This window comes from Anneissia japonica, unplaced genomic scaffold (genome assembly GCF_011630105.1).
Source record: "Anneissia japonica isolate Jap-2015-1 unplaced genomic scaffold, ASM1163010v1 scaffold694_len1028156_cov167, whole genome shotgun sequence".
In the NCBI taxonomy this organism is placed as follows: Eukaryota; Metazoa; Echinodermata; class Crinoidea; order Comatulida; family Comatulidae; genus Anneissia; species Anneissia japonica.
Window position 1 is genome coordinate 61,797 of NW_022727885.1, and position 22,707 is coordinate 84,503.

Consider the following 22,707-nt stretch of genomic DNA (forward strand, 5'->3'; position numbering starts at 1 on the left):
TCTTTGATGATTTATGTATATAATTTAACAGTGTTAACGGCTATCTTGATTTATGTTACAGCATATGCAATTATTTGTTTCTAGCCGTACTTATTGTGTAATGGAGTGTTATAACTGGTGGTATTTGAATCTGTTTAACCATGAAGCCTCCGTGGTCTAATGGTTATGACGCTCGCCTTGACAGCGAGAGGTCGCAAGTTCGAGTCCCGCCAGAGGCATTTTATTACACAATTTCTTTATTCATTTATTTACAGGACTACATTCGTTGAGAGCTATGCTACACGATGCGTTATTATGTCCTTTATTTGAACACTGTATTTACCTTTCTTTGATGATTTATGTATATACAATATATTATATATATATATATTCATATACATATATAGGCCTATATAACAACATACACATTTCTTGCTTTGTTCTTTTTTTTTGTTCTGTTTCTTTTATTGTAAATGTTAATGTTTTGAGACAAATGAATGAAATGAGAAATGTTTTTATATATTTTTTCGCATAGGCCTAGAAGTATTTTATCTGCTGATGACGGATCACAGATACAATATTAAGTACACAGCGTGTCAAAGGTCAATTATATTTACTTTCTCATTCTGTGCAAAAAGAAGCAAACCGACAACAGACTCAAAAATAGATATTAACGAATGAAGTGCTATATGATTAGGTAAGAAGAGTGATTTAATGATGGTTAAGGTAGAGGTACATAGGCCTAGACCTTTTTTATACTCATGTAGTTGTAGTGCCGATACAAATTGGTTGCCAGACAAGGCCTAGGCTAGGCCCTAGCCTGCCTAGTTAGGCTCTGCAGGTAGGCTTAGGTAATTAGCTAGTAAGTAAAGTAGGCCTAGGCTTAGGTAGGCCTAGTAGTACCAGAGACTCGAGTTTGGCCTAAGGGGTTTCTGGCGTAGAGAACCAGCAGTCTAGGCTAGGCCTATTTATATACACCGTGGCTAGAGATACGGTACTGTATCGGAACTTCCGATTGCTAAAAGTACGGTAAATGATAATTACGTCATGATTAGCAAATAGAAACGCCGATACATGCGTGACGTCATTCAGTGCCCTGCTGCTGCAAGAATAGTAAGTGTTGGCAACGATCGAAGATAAGAAATTTTGTTCGTTCGTGGGTGTTGTTGACAAGCCCGAGGCCCTAGCAATTAAAAATGATAGCAGTTTTGTTAGATTTGGCGACATCAAGCGAGAATAAAGTACCCCTGCCTTAGCTGAAACCTAGCGAAGCCGGAGGGCCCAGCTAGAGAGTAGTAGGCCGTCCTATACCTAGCTATGTCTAGGCCTAGGTAGGATAGGCCTGCCTGAACATCTCTAGGCCTAGGTCCGACCTTTCCTTGTTGTTACTGCCTATCTTAGGCCCTCACCCTAGTTGAAACCTGGCTATTTAATTGGAAGTTAAAAGAGGGGAAAAAATTGATCGCCCAAAATGCCTCAGTGGTTGCGTCTGTCTAGAAAACAAATACTTCGCGGACATTCCCTTAAGGCGATGTTATTTCGGCCCCATTTTCGGTTCCCCTGTAGTAGGACATCTCATGATCGGTGGCAGGGCCCTGTCCATGGTAAATGAAATATTAAAGCTTAAACGAAGTTGAATAATTTTTTTTTTTTTTTAATCGAATCCATAGACGAGAGGTGAACACACGCGTATACATTCAATGCCATGACGTGTGTGCACATATAGCCAGTCTAATTTTATCTTCTGACATACTCACTCTTTGCAGTAGTGCCCCAACAAGTTCCTGAAGACGGCGTACAAAGGATGTTTGCTTCACCCTTCACCCTTCCGATTTTTATAGTTAGTTTCCAAGCAACAATACCATAGGCCTTGTGAGTAAATTTCCGGCTTATTCAGATATCAAAAGAAGCCTGAAACAGCCATTAACATATGTAGGCTTATAAATTTTATTTAAACTATACATTTTACTATTTCCATTTATTTGTGTATTCTATAAACATGCCTAATCAAAATATGTATCGAGAATGTAAATACAACAAATACAATACAGAATAAACAGAAAAACAGAATACAAACCATGTGTCTGCTTCACCTCAACATAATTGTTGAAAATGTTTCTTTCCTCAAATTATACTGTAGTTAATAATTTCTTTAGTTAATTTCTATGCAATGAGTGATTTTGTTGGCCTTATGAATACAATAATATATTTGCTTTATTTTCATTATCACATCATTCAGTATATTTTAATTTATTTTATATTGGCCTACTGTATGTATTGTTATAAATAGAAACATTTGGTATTATGTAAATGGAGGCGCAAAAAAAAAAAAAAAAACTTATGACAAACTAATCTGCTAAATTAACTATAAGCCTACTTATTTTATAAATCTAAATTTTATTGAAGCATTTATACATGATCCAAATATATATCGTATGGAAGCGATAAAAAGAAACGTGTCTCCAAACCAATCGACTTGCAACATTTCCGTTGTTTCTGTCAAAAGAAAGAACATCATTTGATACTGCAATGAACTCTAATAATAATAATAATAATATTTAATAAATAATAATAATAATAATAAAATACTACTTTAAAAAAGAATTGTTAATATCTGATAATGTTGCAGTAATATAGCCTAAGTTTCATGTTTAACAAACGGTATACTGCTTAGCCACCTTGTTCGATTAAATTATTATTCGCGGCCGCACCTTCAGCGCTGTTCGCGCCACACGTTTCTCATGATCACGATGTCGAATTTGCAAAAAAGCAAACATCGCGTCGGTCATTTCTATTGGCTAATCATGACGTAATATGATTTACCGTACCTTTAGCAATCGGAAGTTCCGATACGGTACCGTATCTCTAGCCACGGCGATTTATATACTCCTGTACGCATACCAGGCTGTGTCTATCTCGAAATAGATGGCTGAGATAGGCATAGATAGTCTATAGCCTAATAATTAAGATTAGGCGTTTCAATAGGCCTAGCCTAGGGAGGCCTAGGAATTACATATCGTCACCGTTTTCACAAAGAGACACAAACTTAAATTTCGACGAAAACGTTTTGAGAAAAACGCAGTTGAAGTGGACTACTTTACAAATCCGTAAATTTCACTATCAAGATAACAGAATTTTGAATATTTTTTACATATGTTTAAAAGATAAAGCATTAAACAATCCAAATTTATGTGTAACTTATTTTTCTTTTCTTAACTTTAATCAACCTGTTAATTAGCGTGAAAAGTTTGTGTCTGTTCATGAAAACGATCAGAATAAACACAGCATATGTTGTTTACACGTAGAGTGAAGTTTGTGTCTCTTCGTGAAAACAGTACGCGTTGTACGCGAACCCGTTTGTTAACGCAAAATCTGTATTTTAGCTATGTGTTAATCATTGTAGTCAAGGGCGAAAACAGGCCTACATGGCCTATCCTGCTTTAATCATTATGTTTTTACGAATAATTCCACATCTGATACACGTGTATAGACTTATCCCAAGTTATACTGCAAGAAGGGTACCGGTATGCCTAGGTAAGCTAGAGAAATCTAATTTTTGGCATCTCGCCCTAGCCAAGCTAGGCCTTACCTAGCGATCACAACGATTTCAACGCCTCACGTGCGTCTTTTAATAACCCAATTAAAGTTTGTGTCTGAAAGTGAAAACGAAAAATCCATTTTTCTTGGTTTGTGCGCAACGGCTAATTAACTAATTAGTGTACTGTAGTTCCACTCTTAAAAATGAAATGGTTAAGTTTGATGTACATAATCAAAGTATCAAAGAAAAACAAAATTGAAAAAATATGATTTTTGAAGTTTGTGTCACTTCATGAAAACGGTGACGATATGTTACCCACACTGTAATTTTTTTTTTTCGCGAGGATATCTCAATCAAAAACCAACTCATATTTGCAAGGAAAATAGGTGTGCAGTGTTTTAATGACGCTGAAATATAGACCAACCACAATGCCTAATTTTTAAGGAAAAATGGAGTGGAAATTGTCCCTTATTTATTTTTCAAAATGAGCGGACGGAATTCTTTTTTTGTGCAGGGATATATTCCCTGCGCAAGCCTTACTTTACACATTCTGGTTAAGTTCCAAACTTTCAGATACAATCAAGAGTCTCCCAAATTTCTATGCAATCTCCTAGTCTCCTGAATTTTTAAAAATTCTCGAGAATTCAAAAAAGCAAAAATTGCTAATTAGTGTTTTTCCTTTTGGTACAAATAATTTAATAGTATTTCTGTGTCAACGTTTCATTTCCTTACATGCCGACTACTGTATCCATCAACGATTTTGTTGGCGTAAAAATTCTTCCCAGTATTTAGTAGTAGGTCTTTGCAGACATTTGGAAAGATCAGAGTGCATCCATAAAAAACAATAAATACTTTTCAACGTTTTGGAGGTGGGGCACACTTCGCCAGCACCCATCCCGTCTCCGTGAATTTTTAGCTCTAGGAGTTGAAACATTTGTTTTTACAACCCATCAATATTGTGTGGGGATACATCAAAACCTCAATGAAAATTGTGCCAAAAATCATTTGCACATAATAGGCAGACCTAACCACTGTGTAATCTGTTGGTTGTATATTGAGACATAAGCCATGAGTATGCAAAAAAATGTTGGTGGAAATTGTACCGCATCCAACCAGTTGATTCAGTTGTTTTTTGTGGTTTTTCAGGTTTGATTTTCTGGGCACAGTGATTGGTTAATGAAATCCTTTTATTGATGGTATGGGGATAATGACAGATGCTAAAGATAAGGTGAGTTTACATACGGTAGGCCTACAGCATACTATTTTTATTAAAACACAAATTCAAAAGTCATGCACCAATTTTATTGGCAAATTTCAGTGTGTAAGTTTACCCTCTACAAGGCATCTCATGATCCTCTAGAATATCCGCTAGTTGGGTGCTTGTCCCAAGTCCTTCGCATCTGGAATTATCTTTAATCTTCTAGTACAGCTTTGGTGCAGTGGAAATGGCTTGGTTTCTCAACTGCAAGCTTAGGGTTTCAATCCTTCCCTGTGCATTTCACTTGTATGTAACTTGAGCAAGGTACTATGCTAGGAGTAACCTGTGATTTACCAGCATCGCCCCCAGGTGGCACGCTCTCATCCGCTTCATACTACTTGAAATTGGGGTAAGCCCCACCCCATGAGCCCCACTGCTCAGTAAGGATAATATATTTTATATTTCCTATTACAGTAAAGCATTTTACATATGATATCCTAATTTTACGTCCCCGTGATTATGTACACCTCATACGGATAACAGATTGCACCTTGTTTTTTGCAGCCCAGCACCGATCATCTGTAAAAAGTAAATTTTGTAAAACTGAGCATGAAGTGGCCATAAAACAGTGTGTGAAGGTTTTTGGAAGTGCACTGAAACATCGAAGTTTGGGTGCAGCCCTCGGAGTTGAATCAAAAATTCACTTTGGCCCTCCAACCAATTTTAATGCCCCCCACCCCAATTTAAACCAACGGACAGTGATAAAAACATGGAGAAAAAAAAAATTGTATTCAAGTCTCAGAGTGCCATTTCTGGCCATTTAGGGGTGCCATAATCATACATTTTTTTTACCTCAATCCCAACCATACTTGGGCTGTGGTGGGTGGACCCTCTATCTGTGAAAGTGTCTCTGTGGGCCCCCTCAATTTTTAATTCTTTGATCTGCCACTGCATACCCCGGGCTTTTGCCCAAGGAAACTTTTGTTCTGTAAAAGGGAAGTCAGACATAAAAGTAATGTGTGGGACACTACCAAATAAACTCTGAATATTTTCTTTAACAAAAAAGTTGCCATTTGTTTAGTACAGTAGGCCACAGGACACCTAATGTTAAACTGCAAATGGTAATAATCAGTTGATATTATTAGTTTCTACCTGGTCTGTTAAATGCCATTTCTAATGATAATATAATAATAATAATAATATGCAGAAATTTATAACGCGCCAATTCAAAAAACATTATCAAAGGCGCAGTGAATAATTAACCCAATGAAAGCGATTTTGTAAACAAAAAAGTTTTCAAATTAGTTTTAAATGAGTTTAAATTTGAAGATTGTCAAACAGAAAGAGGTGGTAGATTCCAAAGATAAGGTGCCTGAACAGAAAAAGAGTGTTGTCCATATGTTTTTAGCTTTCTCCTTTTTGAAGGGGCTTGAAGAAGAACTTTATCGGAAGAACGAAGTGCACAAGTTGGAGAGTATGGCGTAAGAAAATGTAGCAAATATGATGGTTGTTTAAAAAAGAGTGATTTAAAAACAAGCAAAAGAATCTTGAATGCTATCCGTTGTTTAATGCTAAGCCAATGAAAGTCTTTAAGAATGGGAGTAATGTGTTGTTTACGTGGAGTAATAAGTGAACATATCCTGGCAGCTGAGTTTTGTAATTTCTGTAAAACGATGAGAAACAAAATCAGGCAAACTATCAGGCAAACTGACAAGCAATGAATTACAATAATCTACTAAGTGGAAATTAAAAAATGAAAAAAGATATTACAATGATGATTTAAAAGTTAATTGTATATTCCAGTTTGCATGTCAAACAATAGAATCTTGTGTAATGGCCTTGGCTTGGGGGAGGGGGGCTCTTCCATTATTTTATCTTGCATTCTTCTATTTATTTTTGTATAGCTACCATCATTTTGCTAAATATTTTGTAAACAAAATTTGTTTTACTTTAATAGTTGTCTGATTGTAGAATTCATTTACTCTAGTTAATGTAGTATTAGTAGGTATATACTGTATAAAGTATTTTTTTAAATGTTTAACAAGGAAAAATGCATCTATTAATACTTTGATTCTATTTTTAATATTAAATGTATTTGAGGCTTGTCATCCTAAAATCAGCACACTGTCATGAAATGTTAAACTGAGTGATTAGCATTTAGGAATGTGGCAGTATTGTATACTTACAGTAAGTACCAGGGGCGGATCCAGAGATGTCCAAAAGGGGGGCCCGATATTTGGGCCGATCCGAGACAACAATGTCCCAGGGGTCCGGGGGGATGCCCCCGCGAAAATGTTGTGTTCTAGACGCCCGAACATAACATTTGAGGCGTTGTGGGCTATCATTTTTTTCTTTTTCTCTCTCTTTTTCTTTTTTTTTTTCTTTTTTTTACCTCCCAAAAGGGGGGGCCGGGGCCGGGCTGCCCCCCCCCCCTCAAATCCGCCCCCGGAGTACAGAGAAGCTATTAATACATAAACTTTGGCAATGGTGAGTGGATTCCAGTAAAATAACCCACCATTTTAAATAATGTGGAGAATATGAACATATTATAAATATATAACATAAAGTCAATTTTCTAATTTTTATAAATTAGAACAGTAAACATAGAAAGTAAGGTGGAGTGGAATCTGCATAAAAGAGAAAGAGAGAAAAAATGGGTAGAAAAGGAGTAAATATTGTAATTTACATAAATTAATAATTTTAAAAAAAATTGTTCAAAAAGACTTCAGGTGAGGGTTTGATGCTTCCTTGATGTAGTCTGTTGGTATTATTTGTGTTTATTGTTTGCCAGGATATTTTTCAAATATATACTTTGTATTTATATATATTTTTTAATGTATGTGATTTTTTTATATAAAAAAAAAGGGTGATGGTTTCATCATTAAAGAGTGAAAGAAAAGGAGGCAATCGTCTTGTTTTGATTGCTTTTCTGGTTTTGGTATCCAGCCCCCATATACTATGACAGTATGTTTAAAACCACAAAACAGCCATATTAATTTTCTATTATTGATTGGCCCTACATTATGTATGAATTGTTAATCCGTACAAGGACAGATTCATAGCAAGTGTTTGTCAAAACTCACTATTAATAGAAAAGTATTTGTATGCATTGCAGATCCTTTTGTTGTGTGACTGCATTTCCCATTGTGGTAAAACTCTTCAGTTTACAGAACTGCTTGTGTATGTGCTTCAGTATCACTTCCGCATTGGAATCAACCATTTTCTTCTGTATATTTATAGTATACGTACAAACATACTTTTTTGAAATTCTATATATTCATACAGTAAATGGCGTGTCTAATAAATTGGCGGGACAATTTTTGCAAGTGTTGGCATATGTTCAAAGGGCGCCCCCCACTTGTGCAATCGGGTACAATGCCAGCAAGATTAACACAACAGACATACATCTGTTATTTGTACGTTATCGTCTAGGTGTATTTTCCCCGAACTACCAGCCGTTAAGTGTGTGGTTCTACAATGTATAGCAAAGAAGTATATAAACGCTAGAATTTACACCTATTTTGGCGAGTATATTTGTCCCTACAGTAGCACCCTCAGCAACGCGACGAGGCGTATGCAACAGATCATTTTCCTAGACGATCCAGTTTACATTTTTATGTGGCAAATGATATTCCCATATTTTTGGGATAATGACATTCCCATATTTTTGGGATAATGACATCATCAGACTGGTGGCAGTCCGGATGGATCGTCTCGAACATGCATCACAAGATCCCTTTTACTGTCTTTTGAAAGAAGCCCTCTCAATCGTGGTAGCACTTTTCGAGATACAGTATACAGGAGTATTGCGTTTCAATAACATAAATCCAAGACCTAAGTTCTACTATTTAGTATTACCCAAACGTCGGAAACCAAAACGTTGTGTGCAGAAGTAAACGATTACGAACTTCTCAAACCGAATCCCCATGCGGACAATTTAGTAAAAATAATAATACAGTAAAAGGCAATAGACACATGCTGCCACCGGGAGCCTGTTTTTTAATAAAATAAGCTCAAATAGTTTAATCTGGTTTCAGTTTTTTGTAGTGTGGATGGAGCCTAACATTTTTCTATCTACCCAAGTTCTACACTATGAAAGAGACTGACTGCAAGATATTCTATTAATCAAATAGTGACTGCATAATTCAGCTTTTTCTGTGGATATAAAAAAGTTTAGTGAAATGTGAAAAATGGTTTTGTCCTCATCAAACCAGCCCTACTACTTTACAATTGGTCGATTATCATTCATCAAAATAACAAGCTTTCAAATATTTTGTAATTGAATGGATCAAAGCTTTGTTTGTAAAGAGCTTTCACGCTTGCATTATATAGTAATTCTTTGGTTTCTGTCACAAGGATTCTTTCCTTTTAAATTGTCATTCTTTCAGTGGTAAAGCTCATATACAGTACTGCAGGTAATGTACAACAGTATTGTAGGTTGAATGTCTGACAAATATCTAGTTCTGTAGGTACCGTACATTGAATATTGAATTGAGTACTAAGTGTAAATAATTGCGGCTAAGAGTAGACTATATTAAAGGATAATAATAACCTGGTTTGCTACTTTTACAATATAAATGTTGTAGTTACTGTATATTTAATTTTGTTTGTTCTTTGAGGATCTCACATTTTCTTGATCATGTGTGTCTATGTTTTTCTATTTTCTTCCTTGAGGCATGTCATAGGTCAAGTTTGTAGTATTACTGGCAATGGATATTTAGGGTTGAAGAGCAAATTTGATTTAAAATAGACAGTGATCAGCTCCTTATTGTTGTATTGTAAATTTGTATATATTCTTGAACTTCGTACAAACTACAGTTTAGTACGAACTTAGAACAAGATATTAGAACAGGTTCATAATGTTATGAACAGGAACATTATACAGTAGTATTAAATGTATTCTTCAGGCAAGAAACACACTTTAAATTTAAAATAAATCCAGAGGGGGTTGATTAAACTTATTTTCTTAGTTAGCAAAATATTTTAATATAAAAATCTTGATGGAGATGAGCATAAAATACAAAAAAATTGTATTTGAAAGATGATGTGACGATGTAAACAAATGCTTTATGTTTGATAAATTCTAGAACACTTTTATACAGAAATATCTTGTTGGTGATGGTCAGAGCAGAAATAGACATTTTTCTCTGGAACTTTCAATTGTGTAATATAGTAGGCCTACTGTACTGGGTGCAATAACAGGGCAACATTAAAAAAAATAAATTTTTTTGTAAAATAATCATTGGTGAGGCCAAAATCAAATTTGATATTTATTTTAAATAATCAATGTTGAGTGGCAGGTTTAATACTCAAAGTACAGTTTCCTTGATATACTTTCATTGGATAGGAAAACTCTGATTTGAGCCTGTTGTGATTCTGTTTTTACTGTAATGCTGCCCTCTATAGATTACCACGTCTCACTGATTTATGAACTCTTTGTAAAGTTTTCAAATGTTCATCATTCCAAACAACTATACCTGATCATATTAACTTTATTTACTATTCTTGTCACTTCTTTCAAAAAAATAATTTGACTCCTATACAAGTATCAGTTTAATTGTTGGGTCCAAGATAAATGAGTATTTATAATTAAATTTTTAAAAGTCTTCAATAATGGGTCATTTGGTATTGTTCTACAGACAAATACAAATGGGTTTTTGGAAAAACAAGATGTTTTTTACCTATGAAACAAAAAAAAATTATTTGCTGAATTCTAGGAACCTGTAGAAATCAGCTCCACCCCTTTTAACTTTTTAAAAATTGTTTTAGAAAATACTGTAATTTCATAATAATGAACTAATCATTCCAGTAGTGATTAATTAGCACTTATAATCGTTTTACCATTCTATATTTTATTTTACTATTTCTGTCAAAGAGAATGAATTCTAAGTATTGTATTTTTATTTTATTCTAACCTTTTTTCAAGAAAGCATACAGTACAAAAACTGAAAGGTTCACTGATTTTAAATCTCAAGAAAGTATAATACATACTCCAAGTATTTGACATGCATGTCATCGTGTTGGGATTCTAATAACAATTCTGAATCCCAACACGAGATGTGCCTTTCAATACTTGGAGTATGTATTATACTGTACTTTCCCATACAGTATAAATATATGAAAACATTGCATATTATATCACTTGTCATTAATGTGTACACTCCTGTCCTACTGCAAAATACCATAGCTCGTCTACTTGAGAAAATTTAATTGCTCCCTCTCTGATTGTAATTGCCATAGCAACACAGGCCATTGAATTTCATTAATACTAGCTATGATGCACAATGCAGGATGCATTGCATTCATCATTTGTTCGATTATTATTATTATCACTGAATAACAGTACTCTAGTCTTAGGCATTCATCATAATGTAATTCTTAGCAATATCAATAATGTGTTCTTAATAGTGTTTAGAATAAGTCCTTCGGTCCATTATGTTCTTGCATACTCAAGATTTACCATATTTCGATGTGACATACAACTGCTTTTTTTTTTCAAATGTGTTGAAAAATAAATGAAATACAATAATGAAATAATTATGAAAATGTGATTATTAATTTTGGGGAGTACGTATGATTAGAGAAGAAATTTGGTGCCTTTTGTTATGCAAATGAGCTAGATTGATATACGCCAGTACAGGACTTGTTTGCTGCGTGTAGGTTGTAATGCGCAGTCGACTTGATGGTCTGTAATGAACACAGACCAGCGACCCGCAGCAGATCTCTCGTTGAGCATGTTCTCGGATTCTTCAGATGAAGAATTAGTTGACTGGTTTTTCTCAAAGATACTTGTAAGTAGATAATTCATTTTTGCAAGCCAATGATGTTGAAATTTGTGGGTTTTTTTTCAGAATTGAAACAAGTAGTTATCGATATTAACTATTTGGCATTTTAAAAATTACCAATGTTCTCCTTGCCGCTATCCCTCCTGTACATTGCATGACATAAATTGTTATAGAAGGAAGATAACAAAATACAGCATCTTTGCATCTTTGCATTGGTCATACCAAGCCTGAAAAAAATGCCTCCTATTAGTAATTTTGCAGGGACGTAGTTATTATGGGTGGAGGTGGGCGGGGCCACCCAGCCTTGAAGTTTCCACCCAGTCTAAAGCTAACTCCTTGGCCTTCCATCCACCTTTATTAATCACTTTGCCCATCCTTAAAATCCACTTTTATTATTTAGAGTTAGGTTATCAGGTGTGATGTGTGATGTACAATTATAGTAACATACTATTTTTATCTTGTCTAATTAATATTATAATAACATGCACTGTGGCCTTAGAATGTCAGTATACCTCAACAATCAATAACTATCATCTGTACTTAAAGAAATTCTGTATGGTACTTAAGATGTGGCCAAGTGGCCTTTTTGAGCACACCTGAATCTGTTTCTACAGTACTGTACATTGAAGTGTGATCAGATGATAGAATGTAGTACCATACATTTGACTAGTATAATCCTCTATATCCTAAATTTTGAATAAATTATGTTTTCTGATAGTGTTGAGCACAAAAAAAAATTTCATTTCTAAATAAATAAAATCAAATAAAATTGGATCCTCGGTTGTCTTGCTTATAAATTCCCTGTGGCTACTATTTTGTAATTAGGCCAGAATGGATGCACGGTCTGCACTCAGTGCTAACTAGTCTTTTCTTTAATTGAGCAATTACTTTTTCGTAATTTTACAACAGACAATACTGTTATATAGTAACTGTATATCTGTATATAAAATAAAAAACAATGTTTTCCGAGAAGAAAGGTTATTCCGCTATAAAAGTATTTGATGCAGTGCCACAAAGGAGTAGGTGTGGGAGGATGCTCTATCTCTATAGAGATATAATGTACTATAAAAACACCAGAAGTTCATGAACGCCTGAAAATAAAAGGGATGATCATTTTTTATTTTATAAAGTCCGGTCGACTGCCTGTAATTCTAGCAAAAAAAATCTAGCTTTGGGAGAAAACATCATCATAATTATCATCATCAATCGTCACATCATCATTAATTATTAATAGAATTTATATAAATTTATGTCAGATGTTTTATATCATCATCGTTTTAATGGAACTTGTTCCTCTTTTGTCTGACCCCACTCCTCTCTATGTTTTGTAATCTTGATGTTTTATTGGAGGAAATAAATAGATAATTAAGACTGATTAATATCAGCTTCTCACTTAGGCCACCGATGGCCTCCTCAACTTCCATTCTGGTCTAATTTTTTGTTACATTTGCCCAGTTTGGGCCAAAATCTTTCTAAAAAAGGTCAATCTATAAAAAAAGGAGTATTAATTTCTTTATGCTGCGATTTTATTGCAGTGCTAAAGTGCTATTTTTCTGTTTTCAACAGTAAAATGTACTACAGTAGTTGGTTATAATAATGGATTGATTGATGTTGAACAGATTTGTGACAATGTTTGGAGAGGCATTATTGGGATCAGCATGTTGAACATACAGTAATCGTAATCATGTTAGCAACGTCAAGTAGATTTTGTGAAAGAATATACTGTTAGATGAAATAAGACAAATTGAGTTGATATTTTTATACAGGCTTGATATGTGGCAAAGACAAGCCAAACCAGTCACTCGTCGCAAAAATTGATTGTTAGTTATTAATACAGTATCTGGTTTGGCTTGTCTTTGATATTATAGAAATGTTCTTCAATATCTTCTCTAATATACAGTAAAATGCAAAAATGTGAAAATTTTCAAAATTCTGATTTTTGGGTATTTGTGGGAAATTAGAAATTGCGACAAAGGAAGGGTTTTGCAAGAGCCGGTCACAAATAATCTCTGAACTATAATTGTTTGCCTGAAATTCTGTTTTCCTGTCAATGATTAATTGCCTTGAAACTTTTAAAGGTAATTAGTTACATTTGACATTCATCAAGATCGAGATCAATTTGTCTAAATGAAATAATCTTTATGCTTCAGTAGAGAAACATGTAGTTACTACAGTGTTTGAATCAAATGTTTGACGAGATTTTTTTAAGTATCAAAGACAGTATATTTTTAAGATGTACACTGTCTGCCACGAGCTAAATAATATGAGAAATTCAATTCCATATTTACAGTAAGTTTCTCTCTTTTAATTGAAAATTCAGTTGTAATTTAGTTGGATTTGTAATGAATAGCACTTTATACTGAAGTGATCTCAAAGTTGCTTGAGGTGTTGACTAGTTCTTAAGGTAACTTGCTTCTCCCCTAAAGGTTTCTCCATGTCTGAGCTACCTAGTAAACCCATGGAGGTATTATTGAGAAGGAGATCACTCGAAAAAGCTACGCGCACGCAGCGCTATGCAAATGCGATGCATTTGAAGTCCCATGTGTCCCATCAAATTTTCAGCAGGCATAGTTTACCAAAAAATTGAACATGGCGAAATGGAGAGCACCTTCTTTTCTCGATGCGCACTACATACAGTCAATCACTATGGCTGCGCAATCGTTTCCATTTTGAAGCTGATACATTTATCTCTCATAAAATATCAAACATATTATTTTCCACCAAAAATTTTTGAATTTAATGGAACATTTACATGACCTTTAAAAGTATAGTATATTTCAACTTCAATTTCCATAAATTGGCCAAATTTCGCTAATTCTAATTTTAACAGATATTAATTAATAAATGATTGAGGATTATAATAAATATCAAACTAAGTCATTTTAGGGTTAACGAGGGTTAACTAATCAATCCAAAATCTGAGTATTTTTCAGTTTTACGCTGACTTAGCTTTATAGTCGAACTAATCAATCTTTAGACAAAATTATAATGAACACAGAAGTAATTTTAACATAAATATTTTATGGAATCCGTTCTTGAAATATACAAATAATAACATATCAAAAGTCCGAAAAAATCTAATCAGGGGAACACTGTTCATTATAAAGATATTTAATGGGTTAAAATCAAACGCTTTATTGCACAACTGCTCTGTTGGAAGCGTATAAATGCATGTTGTTGCCAAGTTGTTGCTAACGAAAAAAATATGTGAATTATAGGGTAATACGCCCGCGCGCGATGCAAAAGCGGGGAACACATGGGTAGATAGATAAACATAAAAATTGATATTTCCAGTGTGACCATATTCAGTCAATCAGTCAGTATATCAATCAATAAATAATCAATCAATAAATGCTGTGTCTTGTAGGTAGACAAAGACCAGGTAGTATCATCAAAACGTTCAGTGAGCAAGAAACAACTGCCCAAGATTCCTGCAGAAGAGGCCTACTCCTCTACATCAACAAGAATGAAGGAAAGACAACAATCTCTGACTGCTGCCAATGGATCCTACGGACCATACTTCCTTGAGTACTCTTTATTAGCAGAATAGTAAGTTTAATAAATGTTATAATCATAATCAAAGGTAAAGTCCATGCTGGAGTTCTGAGCTTATTGTTTAGAGTGCCATCTTCTTTTCCTTTGTGCTTGGAGCCAGTAACTTACCAATCCTCCTACAGTAGTATAATATGCTAGTACAAATACTTCTGAGTGGAGAGAGATGAATGAGGTATAATATTATTTTTTTATCCCCGACAAATGTCGCCTAACTTCGCTGATGGGAGAAGGGGGAAGACTCTCCCTGACAGGGGGCTGTGGCTCCTCCTAGCCCTAGGAGGGATGGAGAAATGGCAATAATTATGATGATGACAAAGATGCTGATGAATACACTAATATGCTATCAATTATATTTTCAGTAATCAACTTCAGAAGAACAAGTTACCTGGGGTTTATGTGATTCCGTCAGCCGGATCGCCTTTACGTAAGTTAACCCTCTAGTTTTTCAAGGGGTAAATGTATAATATGATGTGTCTGGTGACCTTTACTGGTTTGGGGGTCACCAATTGTGTTTGCTAATTACAATACAACACAAACAAATAATTAAATAAATAAACAATTTAAATTTATATTTAAAGGAACATGCACTCTATAGTGTTTTTAGCTTATGTTTGTGAAAAGAGAATGAGAATGTATGCATGGCAGTACTGGGAAAGATAAATTTAATATTTTTGAAGAGTATCATATTTGCAATTACCAATTTATGCAGAATCACATTCTATCATAGTCTACCAAACTGCACAGTGTATGTCTGTCTTTAATAGTATTTTCTTCTCTCATAGATTGGTTTGGTGTACTGTTTGTGCGGCAAGGAATGTATCAAGAAGGTGTTTTTAAGTTCGACCTTTTCATTCCTGACAATTACCCAGATGGAGAATGCCCTGTGAGTATTGCATTGTGGGAGAATAATAATAATAATAATAATTATAATACTGTATATCAATATAATGTTCATATTCTCTTTTCATCAACCTAAGAAAGTTTTTTGAATTTGGTTTTAGAAAATTTAAAAAGACATTCCAGAGATAATACCATCCTTAGATTTGGGCAGAACACAGATGTGAAATTATATAATGAGCCCTGAATACTCCATAGCTCTGTTCAATCTATGAAATTTTCTTTGACAAGAAACTGTTGTATGTATGCCCATGTATAGTCATGATGTGCCTATATTTGGTCATGATGTGATGTCATCACGACCATATTCTAGGCATGTCACATGTTTTTGTCAAATTTAATTTGATAGTCTGGATAGGGCTTTACTCTTAAAGTCCGGTACACTTTGTGTCGATGACCGTTGGCCTACCGATCAAGCTCTGCTCTCTGTGACAACTTCGCAACACAACGCCGTCAGCTAATTGTCCGTGGTAGTCAGAAGGGATTGTCGTTAAAATTGTTGTGGCGTTACACTCTCTGTGGAATCGCATCTGCTGATGGCGCAACCCATTACAGGTGCACCTTACCTGATTAGGACGTGTCACTACCACGTCTTGTTTGCCATGTACTTTCTCGTGTTTTGCATTTTAAATATGTTCATTGCTAAAATTTCGTGGGTTTTCTAGGTAGCATTAGCAGCAAAATATCTTGACAACAAATTGTATAGAATATACATTACTTGTTGGATCGGTCTTGACATAGTTTTTTTTTACATTTTCTTTGTTGATTGTTTTTTAGAGATTGGTATTCAAGACACCAATCTTCCACCCAGTGATTGACATAATGACAGGAGAGCTGGATGTGAAGAGGGCGTTTCCCAAATGGAAGCGTAGCGTCAACCACATATGGCAAATATTATTATATGCAAGAAGAATATTTTATAAAATAGACACAAAATCACCTTTGAACCCAGAAGCAGCTGCACTGTAAGTGTCTCATGGATTTGAATGATATTCTATTGTCTTATAGTTAGAAGACAATTTTAACAAAAACATACTACTCTATTGAAAAAAAACAAACATATTGTCCCTGTTGTGATTTGAACCTAGTACTCGCTTACTACAGTACTGATTGTCTACCTACTGAGCTGTTAGGCAAATGTTTTACACTTTGCGAGAGTTGGATGGTTGAGGAGTTAAGGCAGGGGTGCTGCAAAGTATCAGCAATAATTTCTGTGCTGTTTCGAACAGCACACTCGCCTATGGTTCTGATAGTGGAACAAGTCTTGTCTGATAAGGACTATAAACTGTAGGCCCAGTGTACACAGATTGGCTCATGTGCACTTTAAAGAACCCAGTACATCTTTCAAGACAAGTAAGGGGTTATTCCCGTGTACTGTTCAGCAGCAAAATATCTTGACAACAAATTGTATAGAATATACATTACTTGTTGGATCGGTCTTGACATAGTTTTTTTTTACATTTTCTTTGTTGATTGTTTTTTAGAGATTGGTATTCAAGACACCAATCTTCCACCCAGTGATTGACATAATGACAGGAGAGCTGGATGTGAAGAGGGCGTTTCCCAAATGGAAGCGTAGCGTCAACCACATATGGCAAATATTATTATATGCAAGAAGAATATTTTATAAAATAGACACAAAATCACCTTTGAACCCAGAAGCAGCTGCACTGTAAGTGTCTCATGGATTTGAATGATATTCTATTGTTTTATAGTTAGAAGACAATTTTAACAAAAATATGATATTATTGAAAAAAATACATATTGTTCCTGTTGTGATTTGAACCTAGTACTCGCCTACTACAGTTCTGATCGTCAATCAACTGAGCTGTTAGGCAAATTGTTTTACACTTTGCGAGAGTTGGATGGTTGAGCAGTTAAGACAGGGGTGCTGCAAAGTATAAGCAATAGTATCTGTGCTGTTTCGAACAGCACGCTTGCCTATGGTTCTGATAGTGGAACAAGTCTTGTCAGATAAGGACTATAAACTGTAGGCCCAGTGTACATAGTTTGGCTTATGTACACTTTAAAGAACCCAGTACATCTTCCGAGACAAGTAGGGGGTTATTCCCGTGTACTGTTCATACAGCCACTGTTGTGGACAGACAAGAGTAGCTGGTACCAGTTTAGTGGGTAGCTCAGACACAAAGAGACCCTTAAGGTAGAAGCAAGTTACTCTAAGCACTACTACACACCTTGAATGCTTAGAGACTGTTTAGGTATAATACACTATATAAATCCAATTACAGTACATTAGATTTATACACACTTACGTTTCTATTTTCTCAAGCACAATGTTTGGCAAACCTAAACTATAAAATCTCTTCCCAGGAATCCTATTAGAAAGATTATTCCGGGATCCTGACCTAGGCATTAGACGGCCCTTTGTTTGGACCCTCAGTTAGACTTGTTGGACCACCCTGTCAGCAGATTTCTGAACCCACCATTGGTCTTATAGATAAAATCAGGAAAAACCGATAAATCAGTTGAACATTCGAAAATATAAAATATGTTGTCATTTTCCAAAAAGGCACTGAACTAAATATTACTTTTATTTTGTTTGGACTTTTTTTTTTGACAAATTACATCGCCAATTTGTTAATTTTAATTTGAAAGCAAAAATGGTATTATAGGAGTGATTTTTTGCTCTGCCTGACATGTTTTCGTACTAAATACTCAGTACGTTCCTAAATACTTACTGAACAAGTTCTGCAATTGATTTGTGTGGGAATCGAACCCAAGACAGCAAGATAATTAGCCTGGTGTCATAACCATTAGACCACCGAGCTTGCACCTAATGACTAAAAACCCATATTTTTCTGATGCCAACACATCAAAATAAAAATGTTATTGTATTATTTTCCTTTAAAGGTATGACAATGATCAAGAATTGTTTAAAGGCAAAGTATCTGAATCAGTGCAGCTGTGCAAAAGCAAAATGTACGACGTCCCTGACACTGATGACCCACATGCAATACACTTTAGCCAGCTATCGGAAGATGCACACGAAAAAGCGAAACATGCTATTTGTGAGGCAAAGGTTGGTCTTTCATGAGTTTAATTGGGTAAGGGCATTCCAACTAATGCAACATTTGTTGATGTTTTCTATGCAAGATTTATGCAAATTCTCAATTCAAATCAAAATCGAATTATATTTTTATTAAAACTTGGGTAATATAGATGAGTTATTATGAGTTATTATTGCTAAACAATTTGGATTTGATAAAATTTTTGAAAATAGAGTAAGTTTTTGAATGGGTAAACTTTGTAAAGGTGAGGAATATTTCAAGTTGTGAATAAAAATATTTGTTTTAATGCAAAACAAGTTGAACTTTCTAGTTTGAATGGGGAAAACCTTTTGAGTGTAATAAATGTGGGGTAAACATTTTTGAATGTTGAGATGTTGAATGTGTAAACAGAAAATGAGGTAAACATTTTCAATGGAGTAAGTTTTTGTGAAATATTATGGTAAAAATTACTTTAACACTGTTTTTAATTGTTTGAGATTGGCCATAGTGCTATTTTAAAGTTTCTTTTTAATATCTTTTTCTTTTTCTGCTTTTTTATATACCTTTTATCATTGTGAATAGTAATCTTTAGTTTGTAATTTTGTATTGTAATTGTCATGCAATTACATCAAATGGCTGCAATTTTGAATGCATAAATGTATTGAAAGGGCAAAAATTAAATTCCTTATTCAATATAAAATGCATATCATTTATAAATCGTTACAGTTTATAAACAGATTATTGAAATATTGGATCCTAAACACCAATTGTTGACTTCTTGAGTTGTTAAAACTAATATGTGACATAAATTTCCTTGTTGTGTTTGTTTTCAGAAGCCTCCGATCGATGAGCAAGGAATGAAAAACGCTCAGAGTTCAGGATTGTCCTGGGTCAAGCCGGGAACAACTCAAGTGTTCAGCAGAGATTGTCACTGACAACCACCACATACTTATGTGCTTGTCGTCTTTGCAGAAATTAAATTTTGTAGAAGTCTACACAAGCCTGGCAATTTTTTATTTTTAAGAATGCGGAGTCTTTCCAACACATAATGTGTGCTGTTGCAAGAATTTTGAGTGGTAATGTGGAATAAATAGTTGGTAGTACTGTGGAGGTATACCATACCTCGGTATGGTAGTGGTACAGTAATATGGTTCAGGTAGTTTGTCATGAGCTTAGATCAAGCAGTGATGGGTTGTGGGTACAAAGTTCACATTTTTGTGTTTTACCTCTTTAAAGTGTTGTTCACACTTCAAGTCTTAATGCAACAAATACCCAAATTTCTGACCACACTATAAAATTTTATGTGACAAACGAATGTCCTATGCTCTTATTTGGATGTAATTTTACATCATATTGCACATATATGGGCACATCAAATAAATTGGTCACATAAATTTTGATGTGTGGACAGAGTGATTTGCCCATGTATAGGCGTAATGATATCATGCCCATAAATAGGTCTTATATGATATCATGCCCATATATGGGTGTAATATGACATCATGCCAACGAAGGGTGCTGATTGACATCATCATGCCCATAAATAGTTGTGATAATGATGACATCATTCACGTCCATATATGGGTAATGCAAAGATATCTGTTAAATAATAATAAAATTTGTGCAGACACAGTTAATGAAGGGATATAGGGAACAAACAAGAAACATTGTTTTTGTTAGCTTATTCTGTCCCTGAAATGCCAGCATATTAAATTTAAATACAAACTGCATTTGGTTGCCTACAAAAATAATTATGGTAGCACCATAGTTATTATTCCATTCCGTGCAAAATGAGTTTACTTTAGTTTGGCAGTCGATGTGTATTATGAGTATTATGTTGATATTCTTTGTTCTCCATTTCATGAAATTCGCATCAGTACTTAAGTAGGTGACGTTATTAAGCACCACTTGTTTTGTTTATTAAGATACTTTAATGGTTCTGGCTTATGTTATCGTTAGTTAATTGAGTAGTGTAGATTGCACCCATCTTTCAAATGGTACTGCACTCGGGATTTAAGCATAGTTTCATTCTGATTGATTTTTTGTAGGCCACCTCCTATTCATAGAGAAGAGCGCTTTCCTCTCAAAAGAAGCATTACTGCACATTATTTTCAGTATGGTGTTACTATTATTTAGAATAATTACATATGGCCTATATTATAATAGCCTACTTTAAATATCTCTTTTGAATGATTTTGCATTTAACTTATTGTAATGATCAGTTATTTTATACATTTATGAAGAAGTGAAAATTATTTATTTGATAGACATTTAGTTATTATTTCTTAAGAGGTTACCAATTTATATTTACTGAGGAATAATATAGTGCACTTAATCTTTTATAAATCCTTTGATTAGAATTTGTCCGATAAAGTGAGGTTTCTGATAAAAGTCTAAGTGCGTGGAGCAGGGGTGTCAAAATTTATCTGAGTGTGTGATGGATTCTGATAAAAGCCTTCAAGTGTGTGGTTCAGGGGTCACCCAGGACTTCTGAAGGATGTACAGGGGGACTAAGCCCCCAAAAACCTCTAACGGTTTAGGTATATGAAAGAATTATTTATTTGACTTTAGAATCTCAATCTTTCAAAACTACATTGAAATGTTCCTTCCTCCACAAGGTGTGTCGAGCTCCCTGACAGCGGAAGATTTGCCTGATGTGGAGGGGCGATGACCTTTCTGTCCCCTGCTTGGGGCATCCTGGATAAGTCATCACCAGGTGAATAGCAGCTGGCTTCTTTCACACATGTGCCCTTATAATATTGTACAGCTTAATCTATGATATTCACAACAAAAAATAATATTAGATCAAGGCATAACTAACTTTAACTATAATAACTATTGTCTGATTTTACACAATAGAATACAGCTGGCCTAGTTCCTTTCAACTAAATTCAATCTGTTCTTAAATCAAGTCAAAGTATTTATTCGGAGACTCAATTTTTTTTTTCTATAAAAGAAGATCTTAAAACAATCTGTTGTCTTGCCTCATTGAAGATGTATCTGCTTATTGTATTCTGTCTCTTGTTACAAAGAAATGAAAATAAACTGCTGAGGGCAGTGTTCTGTATTCATCACCCTGTTCACACTGTCAAATTTTATTTGGCAAAAACATAAAGACATGCTTTAATATAATCATGATGACATCATATCATGACCATATATAGGTACACTATGACTATATATGGACATACAACAGGTTATTTTGTCAAAGAAAATTGCATAGTTCTTAAGATTCTACCTCGCCTAAACTCTTCTTATTCGAAACCTTGTGAAAGAGCAATATTATATACCTTTGGTCTATTTGGACCAAAAGTATAATAAAATTTTACTGTTTACACTATGAACATTTATTCTTGTGCTGCCTTGTACTGTATATAAAATCATGTATGTGAATATCCATAATATATACTTGCTTATTCTGTGCACTTAAAAGTACTGTACTCTACCAATGAAATCCATTAGTGCCTTTATCCTATCTATAGTATACTATTAGAACTACTGTTATCTTGTCATGATTAGGGTAATAGGTTTCTTATATTAGTGCATCATTGAGTAAAAATTAGAATTATACTAGAATCAAATGTTTTGAACATTTAAATATTTTATTTGTTTATAAAGGCCTGTCCAGACTATCAAATTCTATTTGACAAAAAGATGTGACATGCCTTAAATATTGTCATGATGACATCACATCATGACCATATATAGGCACATCATGACTATTATGGACAGAGCTTTATACCAACA

At 34.4% G+C, this 22,707-nt stretch overlaps 1 protein-coding gene across 5 annotated transcripts; it reads left to right on the forward strand.

The window, feature by feature from the left end:
• Positions 1–564: 564 nt before the first annotated feature.
• LOC117113821 (AKT-interacting protein-like) lies at positions 565–22,541 on the forward strand. 5 transcript variants are annotated; one of them, XM_033257260.1, is made up of 8 exons: positions 565–676; positions 4,664–4,745; positions 14,868–15,049; positions 15,415–15,479; positions 15,838–15,938; positions 16,730–16,917; positions 18,824–18,992; positions 19,794–22,541. In XM_033257260.1, the coding sequence occupies exons 2-8, from the start codon at positions 4,716–4,718 to the stop codon at positions 19,893–19,895; spliced, it is 837 nt and encodes a 278-aa protein (XP_033113151.1). In that variant the 5' UTR covers positions 565–676; positions 4,664–4,715; the 3' UTR covers positions 19,896–22,541. The 5 variants fall into 5 exon arrangements, with proteins under 5 accessions (XP_033113151.1, XP_033113153.1, XP_033113150.1 ...); XM_033257262.1 differs by lacking the exons at positions 565–676; positions 4,664–4,745 and adding an exon at positions 11,378–11,506 and having other exon boundaries at positions 18,824–19,017; positions 19,797–22,541; XM_033257259.1 differs by lacking the exons at positions 565–676; positions 4,664–4,745 and adding an exon at positions 11,378–11,506 and having other exon boundaries at positions 19,797–22,541.
• Positions 22,542–22,707: the final 166 nt, after the last annotated feature.